The 19,179-nt window shown below is 37.8% G+C and overlaps 1 protein-coding gene across 1 annotated transcript in view; it reads right to left on the bottom strand.

Annotated features, from left to right (window-relative positions):
• LOC107746853 (anthrax toxin receptor 2-like) overlaps positions 1-19,179 on the bottom strand; it is a 43,063-nt gene that overhangs the window by 21,840 nt on the left and 2,044 nt on the right. The window contains exons 2-15 of the mRNA XM_016561184.1: positions 18,302-18,373; positions 16,212-16,283; positions 15,884-15,965; positions 15,382-15,486; positions 15,235-15,303; positions 14,895-14,975; positions 12,194-12,254; positions 11,957-12,052; positions 10,747-10,816; positions 6,400-6,478; positions 6,126-6,221; positions 2,733-2,828; positions 483-650; positions 299-379 (exon numbers count right to left, since the gene is read on the bottom strand). Of these exons, the coding sequence (XP_016416670.1) occupies positions 299-379; positions 483-650; positions 2,733-2,828; positions 6,126-6,221; positions 6,400-6,478; positions 10,747-10,816; positions 11,957-12,052; positions 12,194-12,254; positions 14,895-14,975; positions 15,235-15,303; positions 15,382-15,486; positions 15,884-15,965; positions 16,212-16,283; positions 18,302-18,373 (1,228 nt within the window). The remainder of the gene's footprint in view (positions 1-298; positions 380-482; positions 651-2,732; positions 2,829-6,125; positions 6,222-6,399; positions 6,479-10,746; positions 10,817-11,956; positions 12,053-12,193; positions 12,255-14,894; positions 14,976-15,234; positions 15,304-15,381; positions 15,487-15,883; positions 15,966-16,211; positions 16,284-18,301; positions 18,374-19,179) is intronic.

Consider the following 19,179-nt stretch of genomic DNA (forward strand, 5'->3'; position numbering starts at 1 on the left):
TTGTTTGTACACACATATTAGTGCACTACAAAAGTTACAAAAGAGGAAGTGTCTGCAATACGAACTCATGACAGTCACATCCTGTTGCAAGAGTTTGCAGCTAAGGTTTGTGAAACTTGCACACATATTCACTGTAACACGCACACAAACACACACACGCATGCCCCTGAACTGTTACAACACACTGATACCCCGTTATGCTTCATTTGCAGCAACAGAATTATCTAGTTTGGTATAGTATGTAAGGGTGATGAATCATATTTGCAATCTGCACTGGGGTAAACCTTCTGCGGCTTACCTTATCTGTGGTAGTTGGGCGCATGAGTGAAACTCGGTCATACTGTCGCCGCAGAAGAGCCCACAGTGCCTCAAGTCGACCCTATGATGAAACAAAAATATCAAGATGTGGCCTCAGCTTGATTTCCTTTCCACTAATCTTTGGAGAGAAGAGATGGCCTCAATAGCAACAGGAAGTGACTCACCCTGATTGGAGTATACCACTTGGATTCAGATCGATGGTATGTGGGTGGGGGTGCGGGTGGCTTTTTGATCATGGGTTCCTCTGTCTCCTCTTGTATTGACACCACTGCATTCTTGGCCATCTCGAGCCGTGCACCCTCCTCTGTGGACCCTTTCTCTCCCCAACGGACCTACACAGAAATTTTTATTATATTATATTATATTATATTATATTATGTTATATTACATTACATTATATATTAAAATTAATTAAAACTATAAATAAAGATATATATAAAGACATGAAATAATTTATGACATAAAAGACATAATAAATTCATGCCTGTCCCTCATTGAAAAGCCTTAATTAAAACTGCACTCCTCAAGCTGTAGGTTAAAAAACACATCAATAGAACAGCTTTTCTACAGCATCCCAGGACGTCCCATTCTGCAACAACTCTCAATTAATAAAACATTCTCTGCATCCCATGTTTCCCTCTTTACATGTCAGGCTGTGTTTTAAGTAAAGAGGAAGTAGGCAGGTTGATCTTAGGCAAACCTCTTCCCCAGATCCTGAGATGGTTTTAGAAATGGAGATAGGTTGTCTGGATGAATGAAAGCTTTCGAAACATTAAAGAAAGTTGTGCTCCGGTAAGCCCTGAGCTTTACACACACATGGGAAAAGTTAAGATTTCAGAGGGAACCTTAGTGATGTCTCCTTTACTTTGGAGCTTGGAGAAAGGATGGCTGAGCGTGTATCAAACCAGCTTTGAGATGGATACAGTGCTAACTAAGTAGCACATTTCAGCTGAACAAAGTCGAATGACAGAATGGAAGTCAGCAAGATGAATTCATCTCGTCACAGCAGTTCTCAATCCTTCAGCGTCAACATGACTTAAGACAGCGGGACATCATGGAAGCTGAACTGGCAGGGCCCTGTCACGTCAAAACCATCAGTCAGGGGCTGTGCTACATTTAAGGGGATTTCTATCAGAAACTTTGAGTTGTGTTGAGCTTGACATCACAGACACAAAGGCTTTTAGACGGGCAAGAAGAGCAAGCGTTCTTTTGTGGATCAAAAGAAAACAATATGTTTTCTTTTCCAAGCTCACTTCATTAATCCTCCACCTGATTATTCAGGTCTGAACCAAAATGAAGAATATCTGACCCTTAGCAGTTAAGTATACTAATATTTGCATTTCATCTAAAGCAACACAAGTAGAACTACCATACCAAATGACTCCAGTGACTTTATCAAATGAACAATATAACCTAGAATTATGTTAATAAAGCAATATCACATGAGCTGGGGTGCTGTTGTACTGAACAAGAGTAAGTTATTTTGCAGTTCTGTAAACATTTTAATATCAGTTAATATCAAGTAACTTACATTTCAGATAAAATTTGACCTGCTAATAATTATTTTTTTGGGGGGTCTCACACCAATAAAAATATTTCCAAATGAAGTCAAAGTTTTGCATGTCACCAGGTAATGCACAGTTTAAATGCTACAAGTCAATTTAGGCAATTATAATGTCAATGTAACATTATCATGTACAATATAAAAACTAATATTTTTTACATATTCCTGTATCTTTGAGATTTATTAAAAATGTGTTATACAATTATTCTATTATAAAAGAATAACTTTAGGTAAGGGTTAGATGAAAGCAAAAAAAAAGTACAATTAAATATCCAATATCGACTGATACTGGCAAATCAAAAAATATAAACTCTAATGTCAACCGATAACCAATATGGTATCAATATATTGTGTATCCCTATGTGTGACCCCAATCAAAGCACCCCACTCCATGTCCACTCCAGATTTTCCATTTTCTGCTAAACTCTCACTCCAAAGAAAACCAGGATAGAAAAAGAAAGAAAGAGAAAGCCAAAGAAAACCAGGATAGTCCAACTTTCCAAAAACATTCTAGCTCCAGCCTCCAGGCAAAATTACACACCCCCACTTGAACTCTGCACAGCTCATTAACCGTTCAAAACTGTTGTATAAATTACAATTTTATGTTAGTCCTAGAATTATGAAAACTGTCAGAAAAAGAAACATGTTGCTGTAGCAATACGTGACTTAATAAGCATACAAAGCATTAATAATGTCAGACAGGTCATCAACACTCCCGAGAGAGAGAGTGGAGGTGGTGGACAACTGCTAAATGCTCAAAGACAGCTGTGATGACATCAAAACCTTTCCTGTCATCAGGGGGCTGCAAATCATTATAAGCATCATTAAAGTGTAATGTCTCGATGTTCACCTCCATGCGTTTGATTCCACCAGCTCCTCTTCCTCCATAATAAGATGCATCCACAGTTGGCCACTTTTTCTTGGGTATTGGTTCTGGCTCTGGCTTCTGAAAAAAAAAAATATGGACAGAAAATTGATCAATTTGATACTTCCAGCCTCAAAGAAAGCATTGCAATTACAGCAGATGTGTTACTTTTATATTTATGCACACTACCATTCAAAATTTTGGGGTCATTAAGATTTTAATTAGGATTTTAATATTTTAGGAATTATATTTTTGGAAAACATGATTCATTCCTGTGCTGCCAAAACTGGATTTTCTTATATCAGACTTTAGAGTCACATGATCCTTCAGAAATAATGCCAATATGCTGATTTGGTGCTCAAGAGACATATATTATTATTATTATCGATGCTTAAAACAGTTGTGCTGCTAATTATTTTTGTAAAAAACCTTGATACAATTTTTTCAAAACTCTTTTTATGAATAGCATTTATCTGAAACATTTATAGTAACATTAATGTCTTTACTGTCACTTTTGATCTATTTAATGCATCCTTGCTGAATAAAATTAGAATAAAAAATTAAAAATAAATCTTACCCCAAACTTTTGAAATGTTGACTATATTTTAGCATTTTAAAAATAATACCTTCGAAGGAACAGTAAATAAACCTTTTTGTAAGTTATACAAAAATTACATGTTTTTATATATATATATATATATATATATATATATACATATAGAGCCTGGCACCACCACAATTGATTACAGGGATCTGCTTGTAAACTAACCCTGTAGGCCCCTGGTGCAAAATAAAGCCCAAAAATCAACTTGTTGACAGGGGAGTCTTTGGGGTGAGCACAGTGGTCCGTTTACCTCGTAATTAATTGGACGAGATTCAACGCTCCCCTGTAATCCCCCAATCATAAAGTCCTGAGGAATTAATTAGCTGCAATTAAATGCAGAAGGGAAACTTGGGCTTCACTCCAGGCCGATCCCCAGTGCAAAGGAGAGGAGAGTTAACAGGATGAGATGTCTTCCTGTAGCACTTTCTCTGACTGCGTATCTGTCACGAGAAACACTACGCTGGATTCAGCAGGTGACTTCACTCACAGTCAAGACGTCTTCCTCACTGGAAATGTCGTCATATTAGTGATCGCTCAGCAAACTGCTTATCAACTGACCTGACACATCTAACCACTCTTCAACATGATGGATAAATGTGTTACTAGACAAAAGTTTGTTTGAATCCAATGTCATTTACCAGTCCCAGTCACTGAGGTGAAAAGGGCAAACTACTGTAATATAATTGCTACATATGTAATTCGAAAAGCTCAGCATAGATGACCCTTTGTAAGACTCCAACAATCTAGATAAAACGTCTTGGATGTGACCATGTTTCACCTGTCAACCATGTAACCCCTTCCATTGCAGATGCTTTCCAAAATGGAAGCAAGCCTTGTCTCATTAAACATGAAATATGGATACACTGCCATTGCAGGTTAAGCATTTACTAAATTTGTTTTCAGGGAAAAAAATGCCTTTTAATCATCACAGATCATGGGTAGAACAGCTGTTTCATTCACATTAAAGCGCACTGATACCATTTTGCCATTGTTACCATTATAATGATGGAAAATTATCAATTAGAGTTAATTAATTGCTCTTTGACTCACAACTGACTGCTGGAAAATCCAGTCCCATCCGTCCGTGGGGCCACAGCGTGTGATGATTAACATAACTTCGGAGAGAACCTTGTGGTAAAGGATTAGCTTTTTTTATTGAGTAATTAAACAGCAGATTTATATTTGCCAGGCATATTGTGGGATAAATAAGGCATTACACAAATGACACGCTGGGCTGTTAGGTTCTCAAACTACCTGACGGACAGATGTGGAGCCGGGACAACCCTTTAAATGTGGTTCGGACGATAAAGAGCTGATAATTAAATCCTAAAATGTCAGTGTACTTAGCCATCTGACACTCGCACGAGGGGCTAAAAACTAGTGGCACAGCTGTGGAATCGACCAATCACAGTCCAGCAGTGCAACGTGCCCATATGGCTTTCGGGATAATTATATCCAATTGGAGTTTATAATCTGTCCATTTCACCCCTCTGAACACATTGTTGTGTCACGCTGTTTCCCAGGCTTAACATGATCATGGACAAGTAGCAGGTAGCATATTTGCAAATTAAAATGGTGCATTACCATTAACATAAAATTAACCTGTTTGCAGTAAAACAACAAATAAATGACCTAAGATTGTGTTATCAAAACATAAATAAACATGTCTTTATCCAAATAAAATTACGCTTAATATTTAATTAAAAAAATAATTTATAAGTAAAATGTTTTTTTATTTATTTACATACATATATGGCACTTAATGTTTAGATAGACCACTGTAGTCAATTTAGTTTTTAGACTGACCCATTTCATGGCGCAAAAACACATACTTTCATACCTGACCCTCTACTTTCTTATGACCTTTCTAATTATTATTTGGTAAAATTTTGGAATTTCTGCAAAAAACGTGTTGCTGTGGCTGTGGATAGTAATTTGTGTGTTTCTGGGGATGAGGTGCTTCTGTATTTCTCTGATTGCTGAAAACTGGCAAGGCTGAGTTTAAATATTAACAAAGCACACATGGCCCTTCTCTTGTGCCGGGGTCCCTGATGGAGAGGAACAGCAGCTCCTCCACCAAGACAAACAGGGCCGAGTCCAGACATGCTGCGGGGGGTTTACATTTTAATGCCTTTGTTGGTTTTCCAAAATATGCTTCCATCTCATCCTGGAAAGGCTCCCGCCAGGTTCTCAAAGAGAGTTGGTGCATATCATTTTGTGGTGCAGTGACGCTGATTGCCATAGCGATACTCGCCAGCTCCCCGAATTCTAGATGTTTTGTAAGTGCACCATCTGTATACACAAGCACATCAGAGCCCGAGAAGCATAGCTGCTTTTTTATTTCAATTATTATTTTAAGTATAGGAGAGCTATACTATACACTTTGTTTGGTTAAAAACCCAAGCAACAGGAAAAGAGCTTCTTTTTTTTCGCACATGAAATACTTCTGTATTTTTGGCAGCTGGTCTGGTTGCATGTATCAGATGATTAGACAGGATGTGGACAGGTCTGTGTATTGTGCTTTGCCTTTTAAAAAAACACCAGAGCAGTATATTACAGCAATAGAGCTCCTACTACTAAATTCTTATCTTACTGTAAACGAATGATGTAAACTTCAAGAGAATTTACAGTTACAATACCATATAGGCAAATATAAATAATGAGAAATAAACATGTTAATGTTAATCTCAATACCAGTTCAATCTCAATATAGATTCTGTAGGTGAAAAGGGACAAAATTCACACTGGGATACTGAAAGACATGCGACACTTACAATGGTGCAGCAGAGAGGCCAGAACCACCACATCAGAGCCAAAGCCAACAGGAGAAAGAGCACCAAGAACACAATGGCCACCACTGTGCCGTCCGACTAATGAGAGAGGGAACATTTACAGTTAGCTTTAAAAAACAGGATAATAGCAAAATGTTATGAAAACAGAAAGAAACAAAGGAAATACTGCATCTAATATAAAATCAATCTAAATTCTGTTGTAAGTATATAAGCTGAAGAGACATTTTCGAAAATTCTGATCTCATGTTTGACTTACACATGTGGAGGCAGTGATGATGAAAGCACTGGAGATATACGATGTGCCATTGTTCAAACTGATCAGAACCTCCATTTGTCTGTAGGAAGAGAACGCATAATTGGACATTTTAATGTTTTTTTAATGTAATGGTAATTATACACTGCCTTGAATAACGTTTGAAAATAAGAATGACATAGTTATTCTTTAAGCACAATTGTATATTCTGCTTTACTTGCCGAGATTTTTCTGTAATATGTTTCTGTAATATGACGACAGTTACAATGGACCTTTTTCACATTTCCGGGTTTCTCAGCAGCGGAAGTCGTCATAGTTGGGTCAACTTGAAGAGCAGTGAATGGGAGAGTACCACAAATATATTTTTTGCATTCCCATTTGCTCAAATAGCAAAAGAAAAACTCCACGATAGTGTTTTCATGACTTTCAGTAAAAGGAAAAAAATTGAGAGAGACTGATAACGGCAGTCAGAAGAGAGAACGATGTCAAATTTACTGTCCCTCCCATAGACACTGCATTAGAAACACCCTCGCATTAGCGTTAACAGTTTTTTTGTAATTTGATGTAAAGGTGATATAATACAAAGAATAATGTTATAAATGTACATACATTTTTTTTTAAAAATACAAATATGAAAAACTTTCGAGGATTTACGATGCTGATGACCGTTAAACGCATCATCACAGTCTTGTGAAAAGGGTCCATTGAAATGGAGAAGCAACTATAGGGATGGGTCAATTTGGGAATTATTTAGAATATGATGTAATGTCTGATAAAATAAGTGTGTCATAATAGGGAGTGTTTTACAGATTAAATGGAAGAAAAGGGGAATTACTTTAAACTCATGTCGAAAGTAAACCAAAATAGGCAAAAAAGAGAAATAAAATTCTATATGAATTCCAAATTAAAACTAATAAACTAAATAAACTACAAATACATATAAAAATTTCAAAACAAGTGATGCTTACTGGTGTCATGAAGATTATTTGAAGTTTAATTCCTACAGAATTTGAGTTGAAATTCTCTCTTATTTACTGAGGAGGGAGTTGAAGGTGGCTTGCAATTAAGGCACTAATGATGAACGGCATTGTAATTTCCATATGTCTATTATGCAGGAGACAATTACCATGGGGCTAATGAGAATCCTCAAGCAGGAAATCGACTGACTGAACGCCTGAGATCCTTCCCAAAATGAGAGAATATGTAAAAAAGACAGACCACTGTCTGCAGAGTCAATGACGATGCTATAGAGACATTGCAGAATAAGAGTTATCTACAGCGAACAACAAAGATTTCACTAATGTTTGGGTCTTGCGCAAAGTATTACCAATGAGAACAGCAAGGTTACTTCACAAAAAACAATAGAAGAACTAACTTTTCCCATAACAGCCTAACCCACACTTTAAAATCTGTCACAGTACTGCACTGTAATGTAGTGTTTTGGTCTCTTGAGGGTTTTTACGTGATATTAGCTTGAATTGTCATAGCCTTTTGAAAATCTAGTCCTGAGGCTGCAGGAAGCTTGTAAAGGGTTTTTTGCATGTTAACTAGGTCCGTGTGCTGAATGGATGAGAGGAGAGGCTAATTCAGCTGACATACTCAATACATGCAAATGGGAGGCAGGTTGTTAATCAAGCTGGATATCTGTATGTTTGGTGAAGAGAGGAGAACCGATTCACTAAAGGATTGTATTTCCTTGCACTTGACTCTCTAAAATTCCTCAGATCACCTTTGTTCAGTCTTTGTTAGACACAAAGTAGTTCTGGAGGAATATTTATGTGATGCTCCGTGAGAACTGATTACATTTAATCAGTATTCTTGGACACACTGCAATTGGCAACAAACACCACAATCAATGAAGGCTGATTTATTTATCTTCAGAGGTACTCTGAAACCACAATGCCTGCCAGAATGTCCCATATCAAAAGAGGAAACTCTGTGGTAAACGCTAAAAGGCATTCCCAAAAGGTTTCCAATTACATTTATATTGAAATCAGGTGAATCCCATGCTAAACAAAGTTGCCTCATCTAATGGTTTGCTTTTGTCTAGAAATGCAGAGTAGAGGAATATGTGACAGAAGTTCAGCAGAATGAGTCAAGCACATGGACACAAAAGTGCTCTTGCAGTCACAGAAGGCCCCTCATAGCACCACAGTAGACTGAGAGTGGTGTGTGAGTTTGATTTCTTGTCACAAAGCACATGGTGACAGAAACTGAAAGTGACGTAGCTGAATGGGATGACACGGGTGTCACTAAGGGCATTATTGCATTATTGAAGACCTAACATATGCATAAGGCCTCACAGATTGCAACACAATGGCAAACAGGCCTGACTGAAGTTTGAGCAAAGTTAAATCTGTTAGATTCACTGCCAAGTAATGACATCACATTGTTTTGAAATGAGATGCTATTATTTTTTCATTTTATGTCTGAATTGTTTTTGTGCCCGGTTAAAGCTGCTCTGATTACAATAAATCAATTACACCTGATATCAGTTACATTAAAAAACATTGCCACCTTAAATAGTTTAAATTTGGTTAGCTACTTCTTGTTAGTAGCATGTAGCATTAACTATACTTTATAATTTTGGGGTCAGTTAGATTTTTTTTTTTTATTATTCAGCAAAGATGGATTAAATTGATCAAAAGCATCAGTAAAGACATTTATAATGTTACAAACGATTTCTATTTCAAATAAATGCTGCTCTTTTGAACTTTATATTAATTGAAGAATCATGAAAAAAGTATCTGTTTCCACAAAAATATTGATACTTAACAATAAGAAATGTGTCTTGAGAACCAAATCAGCATATTGGAATGATTTCTGAAGGATCATGTGTGACACTAAAGACTGGAGTAATGACTCCTGAAAATTCAGCTTAAAATGCATTAAATAGAGTTATTTTAAATTGTAATAATATTGAACAATTTTGCTGTATGTTTGATCAAATAAACAGCCTCAGTGAGCAGAGGCGTCTTTCAAAAACATTTATAAAATCTTACCAAACCCAACGGTTTGAACAGTAGTATAACTAACTACTTTCCCACAAGAATACGCTGACTGTAGTGTATTCAAGATCAAATTATGATTAACTTGTAGCTTGGCAAGCAGCTTTCCAGCATTGGTGAAAACATCCAATATGACATAACCTGATAAGAAAACATCAAACTTTCATTCAAAAATAAATAAACCATTCAGCACGTCATTGCCTTTCATTTTAGAAAGAGTGACCATCATTTTATCATCTAGCAGAGTGAGAGGAGGAGCTCTGGTGGAGGCAGCGCTGCCATGTTATCTGGGCGCATCTCCCACCCCCTGTGCAGATGGAACTAAAATGGCGGCCTGACAGATCAGATTGATTATTGATGAGGCACGTTCCACCACTCGTGCTGCAGGCAGGTGTCAGGTCTGTCCCTCAGTTATTTTTCTCACTCCGTTGTTGTTGTGAAAACGCAGGTGAGGACGTGCTGCTGCCAGACAAAAGTTCCTCACCCCCTCCAGCCAAAGACTCAAAGGGACGGGGCCGGCTGACAGATGCCCTAGATCCTGGTCTGACGAACCAACAGCTGTCGTTGCAGATGAGACCCTGATATCTGGCGCTACGTCACTGAACCACAAAGACCCTTTAAATCCCAAAAAGACACTATTTGATATTCCCTAGTGGTCTGCTCTTTAGGGATTGTTCAGGACAACTCATATACAGCATGTTTGCATATATGATAGAAATTACTTGTTTTCTAGGTGGCATATCCTAGATATGCTTCCAAACAAAAACAGGCTGTTTTCTGAGTGCAAACTGGACAGATGGGTAGAAAACGGACAGAGATGGTAGGAAAAAGACTGAGAGAGACATTTCTAGCACTCAACGATGTTGCAGGTGTTATGTGGTAGCCTATTGTCAGTATGCGGTGAATTATTTAAATGGGAGCGTGGAAAAGGGAATCGGTGCATCTGTCGCACATCCTTTTAAAGCCCTCCACCAGATGTGTTTACTAGCCGTTCATAGCAGCAAACTACTTAATGGGTCACAGTTGCCAGCCAAGAGTTAATTAAGCAAGCCGTTTGAATGGCGACCACGAATAGTGGATCAAATGTCCCGGTTAAGTCAGACCATCATTTCACCCAAGCTGCTCACAGCTAATCCCTGATCTAAACAGGGTGCTGCGTCTCTCGGTTATTTCAATAACGTAATGCTGTAACATGACATTTGAGGCCAGTGTATCACACAATATCTTAATGGGTCACAATTGCGTAATAGGCTGTAACAGTCACGATACACAAGATACTCTGCTTTCTGTACATATGGAGATCTCAGTGACACTTGCTGCATTATGAAACATGAATACTCACTGTCCCACTGAATACAGAACTGGAGCAGGACACAGGACATAGTCATTCTTCACCTTGGTTGGCTTCACCTCTGCAAAATGAACAGAAAGTTGATTGTGTTATGATCCCCAGCCAAACAAGCTGGAGAGCAAATTCCCCCCAAGATGAGTACCGCCAGGCCATTTATTATGATGTAGAGGCTCACTAGAACTGCTGACGTGTGCTCGGGAAGAGTTTAGGGAAGAGTGCCATTTTTTTTTCATCTCATCTTGAAAATGATTTCTTTGTCGCACCACTGCTGAAGGCACCCAGAATTCAGCATTTATGTATTTCCTGTCTGGTTACAAAAGCAGCGCGCAAACAAGTGGATGCCATATGTGGATCTGTCATCTAATGATACTGCACTCATAAAGGAAACACCATACAGTCTGTAAGGGACAGAACTAGAGAGCTGACTGCAGTGGCTATATAGCATGTGGCTGCTTATGGAAAACTATACATGTATGACTTTTATACACAGTTAAATCATACCAAACCTATTTGACTTTATTTATTATGTGAAACACAAATGAAGATGCGTTGAAAAATATCCATGCAATGAAAGTGTCCAGACAATGAAAGTCAAGTGTGGTTTAGGAGCCCCTTGGCTTTAACAGTATGAACCACAGAGACATTTTTCAAAATATTTTTCATTGTGTTCCACATAAAAAAAGAATTCAGTCATACAGGTTTGGAACAACATGAGAGTGAGTAAATTTTCATTTCTGGGTGAAATTTCTCTTAAAAAATTAGTTTTCAGTCTTTTTGATAAAGTATATTATATAAAACCATAATACATTAATAGAAACAATGTGTTAATGTAACTAAATGAATAGTTATTTTCAGCAAATTAAGTCAGACTATATGTTTAAGTTTATTGAAAGAATAATAATTATATTAATTTAGTCATCCTGCAGCCCTCCTTGAAGTTTCTCGGTGGGCCCCGCCATCACTGCTTAAAATCTTTGTTCATGTAGTTCAGCATCTTATTCTGTCGTTAGTAACCTAATGTGACTGTTAAGCCACAAAAAACTTGCATCTTAGGTGCGTTGCATCCTGGGCGTGGCCTGCTTGTCACTTCCTGTCTGACACAACTGACTTTCAGACACAAAACCTCTCTTAAATCATTTGGTTTGTGAAGTAGCATATCAAATAAGGTTGAGGTCAGTATATGCAGTATAACCATACTTACTGTAAATAACTCCATCCACTACGAAACTGCAGAGCACTCCTTCTGTTTGCCTCCCCAGTGTGAACCCGTTCCCTCTCAAAACAATGTCAAAAGTCTCTGAGGTATGTAAAACAGATGAGGACATAATGAGAAGCACTCCTGGGCGTTCACCCAAATCAACGACCACATACACGCACACACACACAAAAACACAATTGCATCCACCCTGACAGCTGTAAAAGCCCTTGAAATGCTTACCGTTCACGCAGACGCTGGACGGCTCCACTGTTAGAATCTCCGTGCATGATTGCTTGAGGATCTGTATTATGAAAAATAAAAAATGTATTCAAATCATTACTTGTCACTGCTGAATCACTGTATCAGCGATCACAGTGTCCGGGTCTTTAGCATTCATGCTGGGGATGTTTGCTATGCCAAATCAAGCTCAATGAGACAAGCATCACATACAGTGCGGTGTGGGATAGACCCGTGTCAGCCGTTATGGGGAAATTATGCGGTGCCATTTTCCCTCTTCAGCTCTATTAGAGACCGCAGGCTGACATTATCATATAAACAGGCCTGTGAGAGGCCACCATCGCTTCTCCCATCATCCACATAAATCAACAGAGGACAAACTATGCAAATCTCTGTACACAACGGGCAAAAAGACAACATTAACAGAAAGATATGGTCCTCCAAATCGCCTGCAGTGGAGATGAGGCTTCAGACTGAAGTGGAGGACACGTATAACACAGGCTGATTGAATATGACACCTGATAAACTCTGCTATCATTAAAGGGGAGAAGGAACACCGACTGAACGTCAAGGCTGAAAGATACTCAGGATGGTCTTTATGGCTCTTTAATGAGTTATGAGATGGCACGATACAAGGGAGGTTCATCGCAAGACGTTTCAACTTATTCTCTCTGACAGGTATCTATACACACATAGGAATAGACTTGAAGCATTAGAGCAGCCATCTATCTATAATTAGAACACAGATCTTTAGAATACTCAAATCCGACTGGTTAATCATGACATTCGTGCAGTAACACAAATTCTCAGTGGAACTGAGATCATGGATTTGACCTTTTTTAAGCTTTTTTTCCCCCTTGGCCTTGTGTTTGGATCACCATCCTGCTGAAAGTGTTTTCAGCTGCAGTCAGATTTAAATAGCATTTAGCAATAGCAACCTATGGTTTTCTCCAGTATTGTGCTCTGATATTCTTCTGATTAATAACGGCTCCACAGCATGATATTGCCATGACTTCACAATATGCTGTACATGAGGTGTCAGCGCTGTAAGAGTTAGCACTACAAGTACTGCTTTTGATTTTGGCTCAAAATATTCTTGACCTCATCATCTGTCCACAAAATCCTTCCCTTTCACATCACAACTGGGTCAATATTTATGTTTATACTCAGAAACCCGTGTTTACACTTAGATCTTTCTGACTATGTAAGCAAGGTCCATTCCCTCCAGTACAGGTCTATGTTTTGTGGAGTTATATACACTAATGCATCCCTGTTGAATAAAAGTATTAATTTCTAAAAAATAGTAATAATAATAACAATGACCCCAAATATTTGAACGGTAGTGCAAATATTTAAATGAAGCCACAAAAAAAATTAAAAAAATTTAAAAAACTTTCTCTGCCATCAATCAAAACATTCTTGGAATATTTAATTAGGCCTGGATAAATCTATTCTTTAGGCTTTTGCTTTTTGCAAAATCTCTGTTAAGTCTACTTTAGGCCCGGACTGCAAAGCTGCACAGATGATCTCAAATCCTGGAAATCTGAGCAGAGAGCAACATGAGGCCAACTAGCCCAGCCTCCAAGATTACTAATCACTGGAGAATGCCTGTGTTTTGCTGGGCCTGAAACTCCATTTGGCCAAACAAGCTTACTCAGTAACAAGATGATTGGTCTTTTTTTCATATCTCTTTTCTGGACAAAACAATAAATTACAAGGAGGTCCTGTCTTTTGTCTCGCATGACTAAACCTGAAAAATATCCCAGAAATTGATTCCTGTGGTCACAAAACAACACACCCGTATACAAAAACACTGACATCAGCTGGTGATGGTTTACTGATGGCAGATGATGTTCAGTGTTCGTACCATGTTTACAATGTTAAACCGTATCGTTGGTAAATGCCATGCACATAAAGCAGCAAACATGCACTGAAAAATACTTGCTGAAGAACATTTCAAAGCATCATGAAGCCACAGAAGAGGAGCAGCGCCAGATGTCCAATATCAAGTCACAAAGTTAGTCCGGTGCGTAGATCCAAAAATAACATGAAGGCAGCAGAAAAAACAATCCGCACATGGTCAAATGCAGGGCAAAACCTCCTCAAAAAATCTTCATTATAATGCTTAATCAGAGGCCGTAAAAAAGTGCAAAGTGCAAAACATTTTCGAGACAAAAGCTCTTCCTCAGTGCCAAATGGGTAGGACGAAACTGCTTTGGCAAGTTCATACAAACATAATGTTTCACAAAAAACAACTACAATTTACAACCAAGAGCTTTCAAAAGCTATATTTTATAAAATTGCTTTACAAAACAGCCTTTTGGGAAACTTTGCTGTAGTTAAATAACAAATCTGGATTGTTTTAGCATCAAGCATCTGTCTGAACCCAGTTTGTTAATTGCAAAAATACGTCCATTTTCAAAGATCACAGGAAATATTCCCAAAAAGGGCTGTATACGCTAGTTCAGTTGGGGTGATGTGCTTGGTGTCGTTTCTCTCAGCATTCTTCCCTTGAGTAAAGCATTTAACCCCTTTTTGCTCCACTCCAGGGGGTTGTTCACATAAGAAGTCTACTGTAAGTCGCTTTGAAGAAATTGTCAGCTAAATGACTACTTAATAGTTAAAAGAATGGATCTGTCTTTTAGTTGACTAGAGGCCTCTATCACACCTTTAGGGATGGGTGTCCCTGGCATGGGGAACTTACCGAGTTAACAATGCCTTTGAGAGCTTGAAAGCCTCCTTTGACTGGGAACACTTGCTCTCTGGTATCAGCCACATCGGCGAGCTGTTGGCAGGCAAACAGAGAGATAATAATAACAGGGTTGATAGCCAAGCAAGAAAAAAAAATGTGCTGACATTTCCTCTCCTTTAACTCAGTTTGTCATCGCTACAGAAACAGGAAGAGAGCAGCAGTCCTGTAATTACAAGCAACTCTGCAAAACCCCTGCACTTGGTGAAGCTTTAGAGAGATTTTTAAGTGTTAATCACACGTTTTCTGTGTAGCATTCGCAATATTTAAAAATCTGCTGGAATGCCAGTATTACCTGTTCTTCATCAAAGTCCTTTACGCCGACACAGTACACGCGGGCCCCATTCATCCTTGCTAAATCAGCCTATATACACAACAAAGAGTCATAACAACGCAGTTGTTAAATTAAGAAAAATATGTATGATTTTAGATACCAGCTCACCTCATCCTTAGTGAGTTGATGGATATATGGTTCAAGCTTTCCATCAGTCAAAGCCACAATGATGCTAGAGGACTTTTTTAGCTGTTCTTTCATTTGTTCAGTTGCCTGGAAAGAGAAAGGGAGTGATAGTTGTGCGAGTAGAAACATATCTATTTTCTCAAAAACTGCAGGGATGTATAAAAATGTAAATATAAACACATATACACATATTTAAATTTTCTATCATTGTTTCAAAGACACAGAACTCATCTTGAGGCCAGATTCAGGTCACTGAATGTGATGTGTTTACTTAGAAAGATGTAATTATACCTTATCTTGGTCATGAGGGGAACCAAACAGTTTACCATGTTTTATTTTGTTTATTTCAGTACAAGACTAAAGTCCAGGAAATACAGTCAGTCGAGTATATTTACACTCCTGTTTCTGCACAAAATTTAAGTTTTTTTAATATATAAATACATTTTTCCATTCCACTGTTTATCATAAAAAATATGTTATTTACCTTTTTAATTCCTTCATGCATGTAGGTTTCTCCTGCTGGTTTGACTGCATTTAAATCCCTCAGTCCTTTATTTATTTTTGCCCTGGTCATGTAAAGCAAGGAATATTTGAATCAGTGTACATGGAAGAAATATTCTACTAAATGTTATGCTCACAATAAGATGTAATGGTAATATAAGTGTCATGTAAAACCATCTACATATGAATGAAACCTTCGCACCATAAATATTTACTCCTCTTTAATGTACTGTACAACACAAACACATGGTGTATTACTATCTTTCTTACACTAGAGACTGCAAACACTTCATGCAAGCCTGATTCCGTACCTGTCTCCAGTGAGCTCTAACACAATCTCTGCTTTCGATGAAAACACTATGAAGGACACTCGCATATTTGGACTGGAATGAAAAAATGGGAAAAATGGAAAAACGCTGTAAATGAATGACAAGTGGAAAATCAAGCCCTGCTACAAATTCTAGTTGGACACATGTTTTTTAACAACAGCAAAAGGCTCTTCAGAAGAGACTTGATTTTATACTTTATTAAAAAAGCCAAATACAAGCATTGCTGCAAATGATGCGGAGATGTCCTGTGATGTAGAAGGTCTAGCTGTCCTCATGCTCCTTTCGCAACCATAAGAGTTGGTTCATGCGTAAGATAGCCAGTGTGATCAGCTAATAAAAGCTTGTGACTGGGAAAAAAACCCCTTCTGCCTGGACCAAGGAAGTGATTAATTGATATGCAGACAGGAAACAAGTTGTCATGTGTGATTCATGCAGACATCCTGTTGGTGATTATATTTATACCTGTCACTTCCTATATATATTCCTCATATCTTTTGCAATAAGAGAAGGACAAACAAGCAGCCACACAACTTTTCTGCATAACAGTGATGCAATACGTGCATTTGGACATATGTCAAGTTTAAAAAGAAGCACAATGACATTAAAACTGGTATATTTCACTGTTCAAGCTATCCAGTGTTTAGTTTAAAAGTTTTAGTAATTTTGTTATGTTTTATATATAATTTTCATTTAGCTTCAATTTTTTTCTTTTCAGTTTTAGCCTTAGTAATAATTTTAGTACTTCAACAAACATTTTATTTCAGTTACTTGCCCATGCAACATTTCTAGTTCTAGTTAAAAATTTTCAGCTAACATTTATTTCAGTTTTATTCCAATTAACTGAAACCATTTTTAACAGTTTTAACTGAAATGCTATCATGCATTTACAAAACCAGGGATTTTATTTCCTAATGATATTGGAACAGCATTCTTTTCTCAGAAAGAACTGACACATAATCTGACAACAAATATATAGCTGATTATGACAAGTACATTTCAATGAAGCAGTTGGTCTTTTTCGCAACCTTCTGTCACAAAAGCTGACACAGCATAGGAACATGTTGGGTTCCTCTACACATTTTAAGTCAGGTCTCAGGACTGAGCATAAGGAGAGGTGCTGCTTTTTCTCACTCATGACATCCAATCCACAACCATCCCCCACATGAGATACTCAGTGAGAATATCCAAATGTATCCAAGCAGCCAAATTTTGGTAACAAAAATCAGATGAAGAGGCAAGGGAACTGAACATTTCGCAGGCTGATTAAGTGATAAATGCAACAATGACTCGCCAAATGGTATTACGATACCCTGCGTGAACAAAAAATTGTCCTGAAAAGGAAATGACCTTGAATGTTCCTGCATATATAAAGAATACAGATGTACTATAACCTACTTGTATCGTCTTTCAGCTTGGTCCCATATTACACCATCAGATAATACAGGAACCCCTTACACAGCTCTTCAAGGTAATTCCTAAATGATATATGCATACAGCAGGTCCATTCGATGCTTAAAAAAGCACCCTAAACAGAGCCAATGCAGACCACATGGCACAACAGAAGACCATCAAAGTCTATGGCAGACTGCACTGGTCTTCCTGCACTCATGACTTAAAGTACATTGGCTGCGTCTTCTCCTTTCATGTGTGAGGGATAAGTGTGCTGTTGGATGGTTGCAGTGCAAATGGCCATTCTCACAGCCCAGAAGACTGAGCCTCCTTGCCACCCACTCCCACCTGCTCCCTTTGCTATTTTCTCAAGCAGACTGCTTTCTTCTGGCTAGGTCGCTACCGTCTGTACTGGCACATACATTGAGTCAACGTTACATAAGTTCACATTCATCTGGCGATTTTTTTATATACATTTTGGTATATAAAAAATATATAATCCCCCACCCCCACCCCCACCCCTGTAGGGCCATGTCAGAACCGGATGTGTAGCTGCTGTGTAGCCAAGTTAGCATTCAGCTTTGATTCAAGTGACAGATTACTTTCTTTGATGTGGTGAATTGGGAGATACATTCAGAATTGTACAAGCAACTTGTCAGGAAGCATAAAGCTAGAATATTTACCTCACAAATTTCTCTGTAAGATTTTTGACGAAATCATAGATCTGATTCCAGTCGGTCGAAACACTCCCAGATCTGTAAGGAAGCACATGAAAAACAAAGTCAGCACTAAAGAAAAACCAGCTTGAGGCAATTATATTTAAACCCTTAAGTGAAATGTCCCCATCTGGTTATTGTAAGAGTTGTGCTGTTGATTACTTTGTGGCAAACAAGCTGCTGAGTCAGTTACACTTCAGGGTTAACATGGTCTCAGTGAAATGATGTCTATCTATAATGGGCTAAGGACAGACCTTGTGCTATATAACAACAACATACAGTATGAGTCAAGGCACTTCATTATAACTACTGACCACTTCAATTCCCAGTAACACTCAGTCCTTAAACCATTGCATCATTCCAACACCAAACATCAAACTAGCGGGTCAGTGGTGGATGCCCAGTTTATACACAACAGCAAATGAGACAGACAAACTGCGCCAAAAACATGATATATAAATTACTGTTGATTAAAAATAAAAATTTACTGTAAAAAAAATGGTAGTATTGTGAAATACGATTATAATTGAAAAGGAATGTTTTTCGATTGCACTATATTTTACAATTTATTCCTGTGATGGAAAATCTGAATTTTCAGCAGCCATTATTCCAGTCTTCAGTGTCACAGAAATCCTTCAGAAATCATTCCGTTTAATATTTTTGGGGAATTCTCAGAAGAAAAGAAGAGTACAAGAGAACAGAATTTACTTGAAATAGTCAACCCTTGTGACATTTTAATTTTATTTTCTGTCACCCTCTATCTATTTAATGCTTCATTTTTGAATAAATTCATTTCTTTTGTATAAAAATCTCACTGACGCCAAACTTTTGAATAGCAGTGTAAT

The sequence above is a fragment of the Sinocyclocheilus rhinocerous genome, unplaced genomic scaffold, assembly GCF_001515625.1.
Source record: "Sinocyclocheilus rhinocerous isolate Xijiao unplaced genomic scaffold, SAMN03320098_v1.1 scaffold468, whole genome shotgun sequence".
NCBI lineage: Eukaryota > Metazoa > Chordata > Actinopteri > Cypriniformes > Cyprinidae > Sinocyclocheilus > Sinocyclocheilus rhinocerous.